The sequence below is a fragment of the Acomys minous genome (genome assembly GCF_964271855.1).
Source record: "Acomys minous genome assembly, chromosome: 11".
In the NCBI taxonomy this organism is placed as follows: Eukaryota; Metazoa; Chordata; class Mammalia; order Rodentia; family Muridae; genus Acomys; species Acomys minous.
The window spans coordinates 68,399,526-68,416,760 of NC_140492.1; the positions used below are offsets into that span (position 1 = coordinate 68,399,526).

The window sequence follows — 17,235 nt, forward strand, 5'->3', positions numbered from 1 at the left end:
CTGGAATCATTCATTCGAACTTCTGATGATATTTCCACATATGAAATAGATATTGTTATGGAAGTTATATACAATATAGTCAGTGCAACTAGACCATGGAAGACCTGCACTCTATGCACCATTTTTTTTTTGCTAGTATTCTGTAAAATAAAAGGACCAAAAAAAAAAAATTTAATCAGGTACAAGTAAACATAAGAGTCATGAGGTTGAATCAGTCGGAGTAACCATTTACTCCCTCACCTACAGAAAATCACTCCAGATGGAAAAATAAAGAGGAAACGCAATGTTAAATGCCCATGTTTACAGCCTCGGTCTTCTATGAAACGAGATGAGGCAACAATACCCGAGCAGAGAGAACTGCAGCATGAACTTCGTAGAGAGCACATCAGAAAAGACTCAAAGGAGATTGTTCGTGAACAACTTGACAATTCTGAAAATATCATTTCTCCTGAAAAAGAACCCCCATCTGATGGCTCGAGAAGAGCAATAAATGTAAAGGTAATCCCACCATGTTGAAAAGTAAGATTTTTTAGTGTAAGATATGAGATGTTTCTGGAGGGCCTCCCTCTGCAAAGCTTTTTATTGTTCAAGACAAAAGGAACCCAGCTTTATCAATATTCCTGCATTTTTCTTACATTCATTCTTCATCACAGAAGTTCCTTTGCCAGCGATCTTCTAAGAAATAACTTAAAGTTGTCACTTGAACACATTAGAGTTTTTACGCACATGTAGTATGTATACTTCTTTGTCTTACTTTCCGTTCCCCCAATGCTCCTTAAGGTATTTTGTTCTATCTCCTCTGTGCTGCATTGTTTGAAGATGTTTGATAAGTTTTAGAATGTGTGAAGTTTTCATTGAAGTGACATATTGCATCAGCACAATTGACATTGAAGGAAAATGTAGGCTGTTATATATCAAGTTCCGCTGTGTTGTATAGAATGAGGAATGCCTACCCACATTATTTGCTCTCAAATGTACATGAAGCTTTGCTCCCTCCAAATAGCATTACACTGTTTTCAGAACATTCCCTTGCTTAATTTATCTAATTAATGCAGTGGGTATTCTGAGTATCCTTTGTAAGCCAGCATTATCGAACCATGTCTTCTGTTTGTTACACTGGGCAATATCCCTTAAGATGTTTAAATAAAAACTTTAGACTTTCGTCATATTACTCCTAGTGAAAGTAGTCAATGGTTGTATTAGTAACATTCTACTGCTTGCATAAAACATCATGATCAAGGCAGCTTATAGAGAGAAGTGTTTGTTTGGGGCAAGGCTTATGGTTCCAACGAGACACCTACAGTTTCATCACCATCATGGCCTCATGCAGACAGGCAATGGGCTGCAGAAGCTGAGAGCTCATATCCTTCTTCACAAACCGGAAGCAGATAGCTCTGTGGAAATTGCACATGGCTTTGGAAAACTCAAAGCCTACCTGCAGAGAAGCATCTCCTCCAACAAGGTCACACCTCCTACTTCTTCCCAAAAATAGCTCCATCCAATTGGGACCAAGCATTCCAATCTATGTGAGTATGGGAGCTGTTCTCCTTTGAGCTGCCACAGTGCTGCTGGAACACACCAACACTCACACATGTGACAGTTATGGTTAAGTAGTGAGAGGCTGGAAGGCATCTTCACATTCTGTACATGCAGCTCAGCAGCTCCCTCTGCTTTGTGTAATCAGACACTTTTTCATGCATTTCAGAATTCACCTTCATTATTTTGCTATCCCAGCATCCCAGTGGGCCATTTTGAAAGGCCATGGGTAAAGGACTGATGCAGTAGAGTGGAGAAAGACTTCTCTCCCCTTTTGAGGATTCTGTAAACTCTGGACCATGTCCTTAAGCAGAAAGGAAACAGAGGTTATAGGATGTCAGTGGCTGTAATGACTAAATTACACTGAGCCAGAAGTATTTTGGGACTGACATCAAGAGTGACATTAACAAAAAAACATGCTAAAATGAATGGAAATCATAAAACTAATGAACTGTAACATCTCTTTATTTCTTTAAAGGTTGAAGAGAAGTCGACTCATCTGTATGAACCCCATTTTAGATTCTTTCAGCGTAGACTTCCTGCCTTGAGGGCTACTGGACACAGGAAGATAGCTCCTGCTGCCTCTACTGGTGATGCAGGTGACACAGATGCCATGGACAAGGCTCAAAAGCCTGAATTGGTTTGCCCAGTTGCTTTAAATCTTTCCACTGAGCACGAAAGGGGCCAGCCACACACTGACTGTGAGCCTGCTGCTGGTCACCTCACAGCTGACACCGTGGATCCTGCTCACAGTGCTGACCTGGCTCTTGACTCTCATCTTCTTGCTCAAGGCAATGGTAACAGGATCAGCACTTGTGCTGAATCTGCTGCTCTTTGTGGTCCCCAAGCCACTGAGGACCCTGCTAGTGATGCTGACCTAGCTGTTGATGCTGCACATTCAACTGACCTCTCCAGAAAAAGCATGGGCACCAGCACCACCCTTGATCCCGCTGGAGGCACAGGGTTCAATACTCTTCATGTTAATGACACAGATCTGGATTCTGGGCTTCCTGCTGTCTCCATCTGAGGACATGAGCGCTATACACAGTTCCACACAGATTCTCATCATTATCAGCTTAAAACACCTATCTTGACCTAAAAACATCTTAACCCCTAAACAACTAAGCTTAATTGTGAAACTAAACTGTTTGGTTTAGTCTTCAAGAAGTTTAGAGACACAAAGATAGGAAAGATGTTTTCTTCAAGGCTGTCAAATACAAATAGCCAAAACATTAAGAGAGTAACATTTATAATCCCTAATTGTGTCATGGTTCTTCCTGCTATAGGTAGGTTATTGTATAAAACTCTAATAAAAGATACATATGTAAAAAAAATGTAAATGTCTAATATTTATGAGAAAAAAACTTCCCTTGACCTAGAGCTTTTTTATTGTCAATAAATGTTCAGTAAGGGCTTCCATAAACACATCACTTAAATGGTAATTGTGCACATTAATTCCTCAATTTTTACAACAACACCAGATATGTAGACATTACCCTGCTCAGCTTCCAAATGATGCTATGGAAACTTAAAAAGAATGAAAACCCTTCCTCCCGATTATATATATGATAAAACTTAGAGACCAGATATCAACATAGGTGTACATGAAGTAAAGCACCATGTACTTTGTTTCCTTTTGATTTTGCCATAGTTGTTTTTATTCTTTCATACATAACATTCTCACTGAAGTATAGCCTCCCTTCACCCCATCCCAGTCGAACCCTCACGTCTCCCCGATATCCCTACTTTTCCTTGCAGTATCCTTCCTGTGGCTTCTTCCTACTTTTCCCTTCAGAAAACAACAGGCCTGCCATGGATATCAACAGAACACTCCATAACAAGGCGCATTAAGATTAAGTTTAAACACCAAACTCCAGGCTTGAGGAGGCAACTCAATAGAGGAAAAAGTGTGCCAAGAGTGATCAAAAAGTCAGAAATAGGCAGTAGTAAGGGTAACCATGGAGGTGTGCCAGCAAGCTAACTGCAGCAATTGTAATCCACTCACTCTTATCTTCCTGTTCCCACTGTCCCCTTTTCATTTTGTTACCCTCCCCGTGACCTCTGACATGCGGAGTCTTCCTACTACACCATCTGACCACAGCCTATGTGGTCTCCTCTGGATAGCCTGCATCCCCATCCTAGGTGTTTTCTACAGGACCTCTCTCCTAAGGGACAGTGATCAAATCGAGGGCACCAGAGCTCTTGTCAGAGGCAGTACCCTGCTCCAGGCCTCCCCATGTGGAAAATGAGATGTCCATTGACTACTTCTGATTAGTGGGTCTTGGTCCTTTGCTTGCCATGTCTCTGGTTGGTGCATCAGTTAGTGAAGGGAGCCCTGTGTCCGGATCCACCAGCATAAGTATTTTCATGGAAGTTTTATGGTGCATTGCAGCCAAACACTTCCCTCAGGGAGGTAAACTGGTCTTCACAGTGATTGGCTATCCCAGAGCTCATGTCCAAATCCCAGTGGTCCTAAGGCCATTGGTCAACAGAATGTATGAAAGGCTTAGTTCTACAAAATGAAATAGAAGTCCTCCTTGATGTTGGTCTCTGAAGTCTTGTTTCCAGTGTTGGCAACTCTGTTACCCTCACTCACTCTTGGGTCCTGATGCCCACAATAAAAGTTCTTGGCACTCATAGTAGGATTTAATCCTATTAAATTATCTTCTTGCCCTGGTTTTCAAAGAACAGCACATACTGTATACTCATCATTTTTTAAGACAAAGTGTGACATCATTCATTAAGGGAAAATTAAAACTTTCCCCGTTTTATTCTAAACAAAAACAAGGAAAAAACAAATGCTTCTATATCATACAAAAGGTCACGATTTGTATTAAATGATAAGAGGGAAATTTGGAAATTTTTCCTTTAAGCAAAAGAAAAACAAACAAAAACCAAATACATATGCTATCGTCTTATTAAAGGATAATGTTGAGTCTAAGTGTATTTCCTGGTAATAAAGAGTAATCCATGTTAGCCAAGTTATTTACACTTGAAACCAAAAGCAGCAACTTTCAGTAGGTCTCCCATTGCTCAGCACCAGAGAATGTATTCAGTTACAGATCGCTGGGCTTCCTAGGCAAACAAGGAATAGAAATGTGTCTGAAGTATTTACCACCAAGACTCTGAGGGGTTTGACACTTAAATTATATCATCAGCAATTTAAAAATATTGTAAAAATCTGTTTCTAATCCAAAAGTTTCGATAAAGGAAAAGACATGTGTGTATGTGTGTATGTGTGTGTGTGTGTGTGTGTGAGAGAGAGAGAGAGGGAGAGAGAGACAGAGAGAGAGAGAGAGAGAGAGAGAGAGAGAGACGTATATGTATATATATATAATTTTTTAATAAAAACTATCACTTAAACACAGCTCAAATCAATGTCATACACAGCTTGGTTTGATCTCTTAAATGTACCCAAGAAGCTGGAATCATAGATTGATTCCATGTCTAGATACTGCAGCTTCCTGAAGACTAGGCTTCCACAAAAACACCATTCTTTTGCTTGGCAAGCCTCTGTCTTCACTTCTGCCATCTCACTCTGCCATCTCTGAGTGTGTCAGAAGGAAGAGAAAGAGGCTAGGACTAAATGGAAAACAAGTATCACCTGAGTGTAGTCATCACGATGGCTTCTCTCTCTACTCTCAACATGGATTATGAGAATGAAATGTTTCTATTTCTTGTCTGCCTATATTCTAAACCTGAGAAAGGAATCCTTTATAATAGGCTCTTAAATCTGTAATCGTTTTGGAGTAGAAAAAACTTCACCAATAATAACAACAAAAATTGTGAATGATGAAAATATACAAAAAGAGTAGGAGAAAAGTTGAAAAGGAAGAGTTCAGGGCCCACAAAGAGATTTCCAGGATGGAGAAGAAAGGTATGACAGAAGTGTTTTCTTACCTGAGAAGATTGCTAGAAAAATCCTGAGCAGTGTGCCAGCACATGAACTAAAGACTGAAATCCATGGGGTTTGTTTCAGCTTTTCTTTAGGTTAAGTGTCTGTGAACTTCTCCCAGAAGGCAGAAGGCTACTAGGAGCCTGCCAAGATAAAGTCAGTGAGTCTAGACTAATTTTTTCTTGTTAGGTCACATTCAGGTCTCAGTGATCATGAAGAAGTTTCAAACTACTATTAAGGGAGAAATCAAAAGTGCTTTGTTGACCAAACTTTTTCTCTGCTTCCCTTTTCCATCATCTTTACGTTCATGCTGCCCTCTAGAGGAGAACACTAATCCTCTCTCCATTTCTTGGATTGTGAGTCAGAACTATAAGTAAGAAGCACAGTCACAGGGACACTGGCTCCAGCAAACAGGTGCTTTGGGAGACTTTGGCCCTAGAGAAAGACAGGGAAGCCTAACACCAACCATGAGTCAGTCTTTTTTTTTTTTTGATAGATTCTAATGTTCAGTACTTTACATATTTTCTGGTTGCTTGTGTGATTTCCTTGAGGCAGAGCCTTACCATGTAGACCAATTTGGGGCCAACTCCAGACCCATGTCTCTCAACTTCCTCAGTGTGGAGATTGCAAGTGTATACCACACTTTGAATTCTTCAGTCATGATTAAACTCTGTAAATTAAAATGCATAGATTTCTTATGCTTTATAAAATAAAACATAAAGATAGTATACAATTCACTTATTTTAGAACTGTAGGTTGGAAATTACTTCTCAGACTCTTTCTTTAGAGTTATTTATATAAAATTACCATAGATAACGCTTTAAGCAGCAGATCAAAGATCAACTGTTGCATCTCTACCTTTACATCTTGCTTGGATATCGCTTCTGTTCCCTCTTGTTTTTAACTTTGAAATAATCAGTGAGTTTGGTCTTAAGAGAGAAGTATCACATACTATTACCAACACCTGAGGTTTTCCTTCACAAAACTAATCCTATCTGGGTTTGCTTATCTTAAGAGAGTTTAATCTGTTAAACTACAAAGGACTCTTAATCAGGATTTTGGACATCTTAAGCCTAATTCTATGAAAGAAAGGAGAGCAAAGGAAAATGTTCAAATGAATTAAATACAAATTATTGAAAAGCAAGAATGTATGTACATTGGATTGCATAGTGATAGACACCTTACTAAAATCCTATTAATTACAGACTCATACCCAATATGAGGAAGAAAGGAAAAACAGTCCCATTTCACATACAAAAGAATATGATGACCAGTGTTGTATTTCACAAGGAAAAACAGGGAACAAGAAAATAGAAAAGAAACACGCTAACAAGCTCATACATATATATGTGGGAGTTAATACAGTCCAAAGACTAGCAACAATTTATATGATGTAACAAATGCCACTGCCATTTGTAAGAATTATGACATCTGAACTGGAAGGACACAAAGAAGTTCTCAAAAAATATTAGAATGTTTACTTTGGGACATGATATCTGTTTGAGCCAAATGAAGATTTTCCTAAAATACACAAATTTCATTAGGTAAAGAAGAGCAGAGCATTGCAACACCAATGTGCCTACACAAAAATAAAATACTTACACTTTTTCTTCCTTTAGAAATAAAATTTTCCCAAAACAGAACACTCTCGTGAAAGTGTAAAGAGAAATTTGCCTTTATTAAACAAATGTTCTAAAATCAATTTTCAGAAAAGTCATTTCTAAAGATAAAGAACTGTCTTCTACTTCCTTAGAACTGATGAATAATCTGGGACGTCAACAACTCTACAGCTGGTGCTTCCTGAGGCACAGACAAGCATTATTAACCTACATCCTGGGCTGCCATGAGTCAGCACAGGAAGGCTAGCAGCAAGCAAGCAAATACATCCTGCACTGCCGTGTTGTCAGCTTTAAATCCATGCACCTGTCTTGTTCAGAATGGCCACAGATGGGTTCCTTCTAAACCGAAACTCACGATCCGTAACATGCTTATTTCAAAACCTAATGAAATCAAGGTGGAGATGAGAGTACATGAAATTTGAAGGGCGAGATTGTGAAAAAGAATACATTGAGAGGGGAAACAGTGTCATAGAACAGGTGTTTGGCTACCTGTATACACTTTGTCAGGCGGCATATAGCAGCAGGTACCACACAAGTGATTTCAGTTTCAAGAATGGATAGTTCGACTTAGGACTGAAAGTAAGATTTCCCTCATGGCATGTATTCAGCAAGTAAGAGTCAGGGTGGGGACCTTCCACCTCGTCCTCTGCTCACCCCCTACCACTGTACCTTTAGCTGTGTAAGGAAACCCATGTGCAGGTCACAGGTAATGAGGGAATGGGAGCCATTAATGTGTGGCAAGTAGTATGTGACAGTGATTTATTGTAGATATCTCAATGACCACATGAGTGAAAGAAATAACTAAAGTGTTTACTCATGAAACCCTCTTTTTGTGGACAAGGTAGGCAGCTATGTGGTAAATACTTGGTGTATATGAATCCCTAAGTTTGACCTCTAAAACCACAGTGAAAGAAAGTAGAAAAACACTTAGGAATTAAAAATTCTACAAATAATCTGGGAAAGGAATCCAGTGAAAGAGTGAATTTATATGTGAGGAGAAAGATTTCTATCCAAGATTTCCTAGGGGAGTTTCTAAAGCTGTCCTGATGTTGGGTCTCATTACCCAGAAATTCAGACTATGTGCTTTGCCATCCATGCAGTAATAGGCACTAGGTTTTTAAGTCTCTGTTATGAAGACAAGAGAAATGTCATCACAGTTTCTGGTGGGCCCAGACCTATGGCATAGTCTCCGGAGAACCTATCAACTGCCCTCCAGGCGTACTGCAGAAGATCAGGAAGCCCTGTCCAATTCTGGAATTCCTACCTCTGCTGGTCTATAGCCAAAAGAGCACATTTAATAAGGACTAGGGTGATCCAGCACATAGGAACCATGATAGGGCCTCCACTGGTCTGTGGAAGGGTAGCATACTCCCTGAATTGTTATGATCCTTGAGGCCTGTGACCATGAGGTTCTTTGTTCCTGGGGCCAGGACCTACCACAGGCCAAATCTTTTCTGAAGATGGATCATGAGCAGGTCATGTAGGACCTGCAAACCTGGGAAATGAGTACAGTTAGGCCACAGAGAAGCTCAGGTGCAGGACAAGCAGACAGACTGCTATAGGTAAGTCCTGACTGGGAAGGACCCCAGACATTGTCTATTGGCCATCTCTGCCTGTGTTTGTCTTTGGATCAGAGAGTCTGCAGTTCCAGTTCTAGCCTTTCTGTCTCTTAGCAACACCCTGCCCTGTGGCTCTTGGACTTGGGCTTTTGGACTCAGCTTTTCTTAGTATGAAAGAGTCAGTGATCTCCACCATTGTCATGTACCCTCAGGACCCTCTAGCTATAAAAGTAATTTGCAAAACAAGAAGGGTTTCAGTCAGGCCTGGGCCTCTGGGGCTCTGACTGGGGTTGATTGCCATGGGATCAACAGATGGCATGTACTCCTTTTGATCTCCTGTCCCCCCTCCTGTCCCCTGCCTTCTGATGTTTCCTCATTAGCATGACAGAAAAGGACATTTGACATTCTCCTCTTGTCTCTTGGATTCATCTAGGTTCTTGAGTACTCACTACCTAGTATGGTTTCCAGGGCCATGTATGTGTGAAAGACATGTGATGAGAGTTCTTAAAGTGTATACTCTTGAGGGTGTTGCTTCCATTGTTACAGAACATATAGAGACTCAGTGATTCAGCATGGTACATTCAGTTCTGTGTACATAAGAATGCTGTCATTATTTCGATCTTCCTCCTGCTCTGGTCTATTGTTCTAATATTACTTTTGTAGCATTAAAGAATGTATTATCATATCTTCTGCTAATTAAAAAATTAAACCTAACAACTGTGTTTGAAATAACACTAATAGGAAGAAAGCAAATGCCTAGAAAGATCACAAAGTCCCCTTTCAGTCTCTAGAAAAACTGCATAAAAAGGATTAATTAATTAAAAATTATTGTGAGTGTAGCATAAAACAGTATGGCACAGAATAGGCACATTAAATGCAGATAATTAAAGTAAGAGGTAAACAAGGGTAAAAATACTGTCTAAAATAGATGAATTGTAGGCAGATGTTCGTTACAGTATTAATGAAATCAACAAATTCAAGAGAATGGTATTGGTTCCTTTTTGTAACATAAAAGACTTTAGTGTCATTGGACCATCTAATGATGTTCACGTGCAAAATATGAAGCACTGTTAGAAATCTGAAAGAAAAGTCTATTCTCTAGCAACTGTGACTTGCAATTGCAGAGGAAACATACAAGCTAAGAGGCACAAGGTCTACATCTAATCTACACAGATGTATCACATATATACTTAAATCAGACCAAGTTTTTTTCAGACAATGTAGATTCAGATTTGAGATTCTTAAGGAAGCCTGCATTCCAGATATGTTAAGACACAAATTAAGTATTACTTTCTCACATACTCTGGTGCCTCACCTTTGACCATGTTCCCTGGAGGGGGAGACCTGGTGGCACTCAGAGGAAGGACAGCAGGTTACCAAGAAGAGACTTATACCCTATGAGCATATACAGGGGAAGGTAACCCCCTCACGAACAGTCATAGGGGAGGGGAATAAGGGGAAAAGAGGAGGGAGGGAAGAATGGGAGGATACAAGGGATGGGATAACCATTGAGATGTAACAAGAATAAATTAATAAAGGAAGAAAAAAAATTTTAAAAACAAAAAAAACAAAAAAAAGACACAAATTAAGGAAGAAAATCACTATAGTTTGCCTTTGATGCAATTAATGTTTATTTTGAGTATAAAGCATCATCTAACTCTTCTTTGTCACCAAGAACAGAGCACCTGAGAGCAATGCTCATCCAGCATCTCACCTGCAAGGCCTGGACAGACTAGCGCACCTTTTGATTTTAGCTCTTTTTCAGATATTGCTCCACTGGGAAATGTAAAAAACCTTAACATTCACATAAAATTTGAATTCCTATTATGACTTCTTAATATACCTTACTGGAAGATCTCATAAAAATTACATTTGTGATTCAAGATTGTGATTGGTGACTGATTTTCTTGAAATATTTTCTTAGGTTGAAGACATGGAGAGAGTTTATTCCAGTTAGAACCACAGCTCCCACTCCCCCCTGACACACACACACAGAGGGAGAAGGGAGGCTGTGGTTCTCCCACACAATTTGTTTTGGTGGCTGCAGTAAGTGATATTGTTTCAGTTACACGCTCATGAAGTTGGTATTCTTCCTTCCTTCCTTCTTCATGCTCTTAGAGCAACTTAACCATGTCTCTGTCATAAGTTTGTTGGCATTGGCTTGAGACACATACTCTAACCCATGTGTTTGCTTTGGTAGACCATGAAGCTGATTTCTGCCTCTAAGCATCCCTCTCCAGACCTCTCAGAAGCCACCAGATTTTTTTTATTTCAAGTTTCTTTTGAATCATTTCTTCATGAAGATACGTTGAAATCACCACCTGGATGGTTTTGCGACCAAGAAGTATTTCTGTGTCCTTATAACTCACAAGCTGTGACAAACTCATAGAAAGACAATTGTTTACTCAGTTCCCTAACTCCCTGACTACAGCCTAGAGCTTTGGCCTCCAAGAGTTGTGGATAGTAAACGCTGAGACAACAGCTGTGTTTTCCTCTCTTGCATTTTCAGTCACCACCGAGGAGGATCTGGTAGACTGGTCTTTGAACCTGCTATTCAGAAACTTCCTCGGCAGTAGTTCCGGATATGAGATCAGGGCAGGAATATCCATTGTATTTCTGTATAGTGCCTAATTTTTAAAAAAGATTTATTTATTTATTATGCATACAAATCTCATTACAGATGGTTGTGATCCAACATGTGGTTGCTGGGAATTGAACTCATGACCTTTGGAAGAGCAGTCAGTGCTCTTAACCTCTGAGCCATCTCTCCAGCCCCTAGTGCCTAATTTTAAATACCCTTTAAAATATCACCCACAAAGAGAGAACGCATTAGGGGAGAATTTTAGGGCAGAAGTGTCATGTCTGAGCTTGCAGAGTTTAAAAAAATGACGGACATATCCAATAGTTGCACAACACAAAGTTTTAATTAAGTACTAGAAAAGACTACAGATATCAAAATCATGTTTTGTCATCTTTATCTCTCTAGGAACCTAAGAACATCAAATTAAACAAGGAACCACACACACTGTAGCTTTAGGGGAGAGGAATGTCTTAGGAGTCTGACTGATAGGCAACAATATAAAATGCTAAAAGATGGAAAGAAAAGAATGCAAGCAGTCTAAATAACAGATCAGCATCCATCAGGCTAAGGGCCCTTCCCAGGGTCCAACCTCAGGGCCTCAGGGAATGTGATGACTGGGTTTCTTGAGCTGGTGACAACACCAGAGCTGTGCAGGATCTGAACCATCGTCCAGCTCGCATCACTGGCCTTCGGAGGCCAGACAGGGTAGGTCTGCTCCAGAGCGGCGATTGACAGGGTATTCATGTAAATTGTGCAAAGTCCGCCAGGTTCCTGTTACTGGAGTCTGAGGTAGGCATGTGTGGCATGGCGTTTTGAGCGCATGCACTGGCACGCAACCATGCTTCCTAGTTGCTAGGCGACGAAAACGCATTCTGCTTTAACTGAATTACCCACCTGCCCTGGCAGGAGGCTCGCTCCTGTTACTGGAGTCTGAGGTAGGCATGTGGGGCACGGAGTTTGGAGCGCATGCACTCGCATGCAACCATGCTTCCTAGTTGCTAGGCGACAAAAACGCATTCTGCTTTAACTGAATTACACACCTGCCCTGGCAGGAAGCTCGCTCCTGGGACTGTGGCGTGGTGGCGATATTTGTCTGTGTTTTTAAGGTTTAGAGTTGGGATTTGGGAGGAAGTGGGTGGCAGGAAGGGAGGGGGAGGGGCGAGGAAGGCGGCAAGGGCCTGAGTGGCCCTGGGCCTCCATCATGCAGGAAGACACCACCGAACATGAGGCTCAGACACAGAGTGCCTCAGAGCAGGCACACTGGTACTCCCGCTTGTGGGCGTGCTGTCTGGGCTATGGATGCCTTGAATACCCAGATGTATGGCCTTACGACCTCAACCAATATGTACCTGTGGCTCAGTTCCAAATGGCTGCCAGCATGGGTGATTGGCTCTTAGTACAGGACTTCATCCACTCCCGTGGCTACCATGTGGACGAATCTGACTGGAGGAACAGGTAACAAGGCCTGGGAGAGGAGATGAGCAGCAGGGACAGAGACTGCTAGGGACCATCAGGGAGATGCACCACCTTCCAGTGCTTCTTGCTTAGACAAGGGGAGAGAGAGGGTAGGCTTTACTTCTCTTTTCACTAAGCCTGCTGTGCTTTCTGATGGCTTTAGGACCCTAAGAATCTGGGACTTGAACTCTTTGGTAGCATCCAGGTCTTAGACCTTATTTAGAGGAAGCAAAAACAATAAACTCTAGTTGCTGGCTGGATTCCTTATACAATGCCTATTTTACAGGAGTTTATTGGATGCTTAAAGGGATTAAGCTAATAAGACAATATGGATTTAACTTTACTTACTTAATAATATATTATAGTATATAGTTACAGATTTTTTTAGATTTTTGTATGTCTTTTCTTGCATGTAATTTTTATGGACCACATATGTCAGAAGAGGATGCTGAATCCTCTGGAGTTAAGAATGGTTGTGAATTGCCATGTTTGTGATCAGCATCAAACACAGATCCTCGACGAGAAAAACTAGAGCTCTTGACCTCTAAGCTATGACCCCATCTCTTAACATGTATTTTTTTAAATAACAATTTATATAAATTGCAGGAAAATGCACCATGAGATATAATTTTGAATGTGTTACCCATGTTACAGCTACAAAGAAAAGTTACGAAAAGCCATCCTACGTCACTGTGACCAATGTGTGCTGAGGCCTCTTATGAGGACATTTTTAACAGGGAAGATGACTCTGTTTACCACACACCCCTAAGTGTGTAGGATGTTTGTCCCTGTGTTAAGGTACAGGTGTGAACACTAGACGTTGAAGTCTTTATTGATTTTCACCTCTTTAAAAAATCTTTGTGTGCCTGTGAGCAGGTGTGTATGTGCTCCCATGCACAGCTGTGTGACTGTGTGCCCCACGCATGTACAGGTAAGGGCCTGGAGGTTGGTGGGCAACTCCACATGGCAGGTCTGTTCTGCCTTGTGGTTTCTGCAGATCAAAGTCAAAAAGTCAGGTCTCCTTGTGGTTCCCCGCTAAGTTCCCTGTGGTCCCTGGAGCTCAGTTTTTAAGACAGATTCTTTCACTCACCCACATCTCCACCGTGTATGATTTACTGTGTGGGAGCTTACTGAATTCACCCAGACCTGCAGCAAAGCAAGCTCTTGGATTCGACTGTCTCTACTGCCATAACTAGTTTCTCCAGGGGCTGGGGTTCTGCACTCAGCAGCGCAGGATTAGAGGACAAGCACTTTACCAACTTAGTCACTGCCTCAACCCTCTCCCCTTCCTATTTCACCCTGGATTATCAAGGGCACCAGTGTCACTCAGTGCGACACTTTCAATACTCCCTGTGCTTCTGTACTCGTTAGTCTGGGTCTGCGAGACTTCTCAGTCTTCAAATTGAATCTGCATACAAATAAAGAAGAATTATTTATTGTTTAAAAGCTCCCTTCCTTCATAACTGTTTCTTTAAAAAAACAACATTTGATTTTTCAACTATGTTTATCCATTCTGGTAATCTATTTATTCCCTATATGTTACTTAGAGATCTAATGTACAGTATACACGTTCAATGTCTTTGGGGATTCTTCCTCTTTTAAACCTTTTAATTCCTTGCACACACAAGAAGTTAAGAAAATTAAAACTTGCCCTAATTTTTAACAGAAAATTTTCTCCCTTATCAACAAAATAAAATAACAAAACCAAAAATGTGTTCTAAAGGCAGAGTGTTGTAAAAAGTATTTAAGCATAAGGTTGTTTTTTAGTTAAATTATATCTCAGGCTATAAATCTGATTACATAACTTAAAACTATGTCACATTTCATTTCATGTATGATAGCCTTTGAAGTGTGATATTAAGTTTTAGAAATATTAAGTGTTTGCATTCTGTAACTTTTCATGTTGAATAAAATTGACAATGCTCATTGAAGTAGGGTTTTTGGCTTAAAACTACTTGAAAATCAAAGCGAGGGAGCTACAATGCCATGGGTTAAGTCCTTATACAGACATTTGACTGACTTTATTATGAATCCAGGGATGCATAAATGACTATAATGCAACCAAAGATGGTGTGTTTTACCACATATTTTAGACTGGACTATCATGAACACTGAATCTATAAGCTGATGAAAGGTTATTTGCTGTTGGCAGCAAGACGGAAAGATTCCTCCTGGGCATTAAGAAATTTATAAATAATCAAAGTATTAGTGACAAAGTTTAGAAGTTTGTTTTTTGTTATTGCTATTCTAAACCTCATTGCCCATTGAGTTTCATTGGTTAAAATGTCCGTAGTTACATGATTTTCCATGAGCCTGTGGATTCTGTCATATATCGTTTAATGTAACAGACAGTGGACTGAATGACAGCCTTATATTTTGTATAGTGACAAAGTTAAAATTATTACTAAGTATAGTTATAGAATATCATGAGTTACAAGTGGCATTCCAATGCCAGAGATGCTAAAATGTAAGAGTAATATAGTCACCTTGGTACTGGTGTGCCACCCTAACTGCCAGGAGGATGAGTTAGGAGGACTACCAAGTTCAAGGCCAGCCTGAGCAATAGAATTTTAAAAATACTGACCATATTTGAATAACAACCTGGATCTGTACATTAGGTAGAATTCTGTCTGTCATTGAGACATTGTGTTAGATAGCAGCAGGAAGAGAAGGAATCATTATCTTTATCCACCAAATGCTGAGCTGGTAGGTGCTGGAAACACTTGTGCATGCTGTGTGCAGGCTTGAACTGAAGCATCAGGGTGGAGCCATTCAAGACAGCTACTGTTTAATCCCCGAGCAGTGGATGAAGAATTTCAGTTGTGGAGATACTAGAGAGCCAAGAAGTAGCTAGTAGGTAATAGAACAGAGAAGAATTCAAATCTAAGCCTCTTTAAGTCACTGGGTGCTCTCCTGTTTTCTAGACAGGCTTCTCTGAGCAGTGATGAAGCTTATGATATATTGATTGCATTGAACTGGGCAGCCATGCACTGTTTCCCTAGTACAGAAGACAAACACTGGAGCAGAGACATAAATAAATAAGGACATTGCAGTTGAAACTTTCATTTCAGAAGGAAATGAATTACTTAGTATATAGTATTTACAGTTGACTATACTTTGCCTTCGTACTCCATGACTTCCTAAAATGTCCTTTTGATTTCTAGGACTTCACTGCACTATGCGTGTGCTGCTAACCAGACATATACAGTAAAGGTGCTCATAGAAAACAACAGTAATATTAATGTCCAGGATGACGAAGGCTGCACACCCTTGATTAAGGTAGTGATTGGACAGGAGTTTCAGTATGAAATGGATTAGATCTTGTCCTTGTTTGTCTGGTGTTGACAAAACCAATTCAGGGAAGCAAATGTTTATTAGGCTTGCATTTCCCCCATCACAGTCCATCACTGAGGGAAACCAGAGCAAAAGCTTCAGTCAAGAAGTCAGAGGGAGGAATTGAAGCAGACACCATAGGGGAAGACTGCTGATTCATGGCGTGGTCACCTTGCTTCCTTGTACAACTCAGGACCACTGCACAGTCATGCCATCAATCCCAGGAATCTGGTCCTTCCCACATCCATCTCAATCAAGAAACTGCTCCACAGACCTGCCCACAGGCCAGTCTGATAGAATCAATTCTTCAGTAATGCTCCCTCTCTTCAGATGGCTGGAGCCTATATCAAATTGGAAAAAAACAAGAAAATGCGACCAATGAACCACCCAAACATCCCATTCCCCAAAACAAGTAACTAGCATGGATCTAGGTATTGTGGCACACCCCTGACATTCACACACTAGGAAAACAGAGGGAAGAGGACTTTGGATTTAGGCAAGCCTGGGGTACTTCACAAGGACATGTCTCAAAATGAGAAGGCTAATGGACACCACCTAAGCCACTTGTCTCAAATACAGGAAATGTCCAATGCAATTGCAGCAATGGTTATCTTGACTTCTTTGAATTGAAGATCTATGATTTTGTATCAAACCCACAGGCCGCAGAGATGGACAACCCAAAATGTGTTTCGCTATTGCTGCAGCATGGTGCCAATCCACACATGGCCGATTTCTTTGGAAATACGGCCCTCCACTATGCTGTGTACAATGGAAACCAAGCAATTGCGAGAGAACTTCTGGAGCACCACGTCGATATAAATGGAAAAACAAAGGTAAAAACCATTCACCTTCATTCCCAACATGTTCTAGCACTGACACTGGGATCGCTTTCACACATGCCAAAGCGCAAAGATTCTCACTAATTCTGTTAACTGTAAAATATTTTTAAAATCTTTTAAAAAGTACAAAACATTTTTTGCCTAATAGGCTATTCATATTTGTGGTAGTTAGTCAAAAAGAACACAATGCAGCACATTTGTTCCGCTGAATTGGGCTTTGTTTTAAAACTCAATAATAATAATAATAATAATAATAATAATAATAATAATAATAATAATAATAATAATAATAATAAAGATTAAGTTTGTCCTATACACATCACATACATACAAGCAGAAAAATAAATAAACATTTTAATAAACATTTTAAGAAATCAATGTGAATCTGTTGCCGTTGAGAGGATACAGGATTGGTTTA

At 40.3% G+C, this 17,235-nt stretch overlaps 2 protein-coding genes across 4 annotated transcripts in view; both read left to right on the top strand.

Moving 5' to 3' along the window:
* Nucleotides 1–305: 305 nt before the first annotated feature.
* LOC311608579 (uncharacterized protein) lies at nucleotides 306–2,776 on the top strand. The gene is made up of 2 exons (XM_084801120.1): nucleotides 306–498; nucleotides 2,015–2,776. Exons 1-2 carry the CDS (start codon nucleotides 319–321, stop codon nucleotides 2,561–2,563), a joined length of 729 nt encoding a protein of 242 aa, XP_084657246.1. The 5' UTR covers nucleotides 306–318; the 3' UTR covers nucleotides 2,564–2,776.
* A 9,494-nt stretch (nucleotides 2,777–12,270) lies between these two features.
* LOC311608578 (uncharacterized protein) overlaps nucleotides 12,271–17,235 on the top strand; it is a 46,382-nt gene continuing 41,417 nt past the window's right edge. For all 3 annotated transcript variants that reach the window (XM_084801117.1, XM_084801119.1, XM_084801118.1), the window contains exons 1-3: nucleotides 12,271–12,645; nucleotides 15,810–15,924; nucleotides 16,638–16,811. In XM_084801117.1, coding sequence (XP_084657243.1) covers nucleotides 12,392–12,645; nucleotides 15,810–15,924; nucleotides 16,638–16,811 — 543 coding nt within the window. In that variant the 5' untranslated portion in view covers nucleotides 12,271–12,391. The remainder of the gene's footprint in view (nucleotides 12,646–15,809; nucleotides 15,925–16,637; nucleotides 16,812–17,235) is intronic.

Coding starts and splice junctions, on each gene's coding strand:
- LOC311608579 (XM_084801120.1), top strand. CDS start 319: ATGAAACGAGATGAGGCAACAATACCCGAGCAGAGAGAACTGCAGCAT. Junction 499..2,014: donor GAAGAGCAATAAATGTAAAG/GTAATCCCACCA, acceptor ATTTCTTTAAAG/GTTGAAGAGAAGTCGACTCA.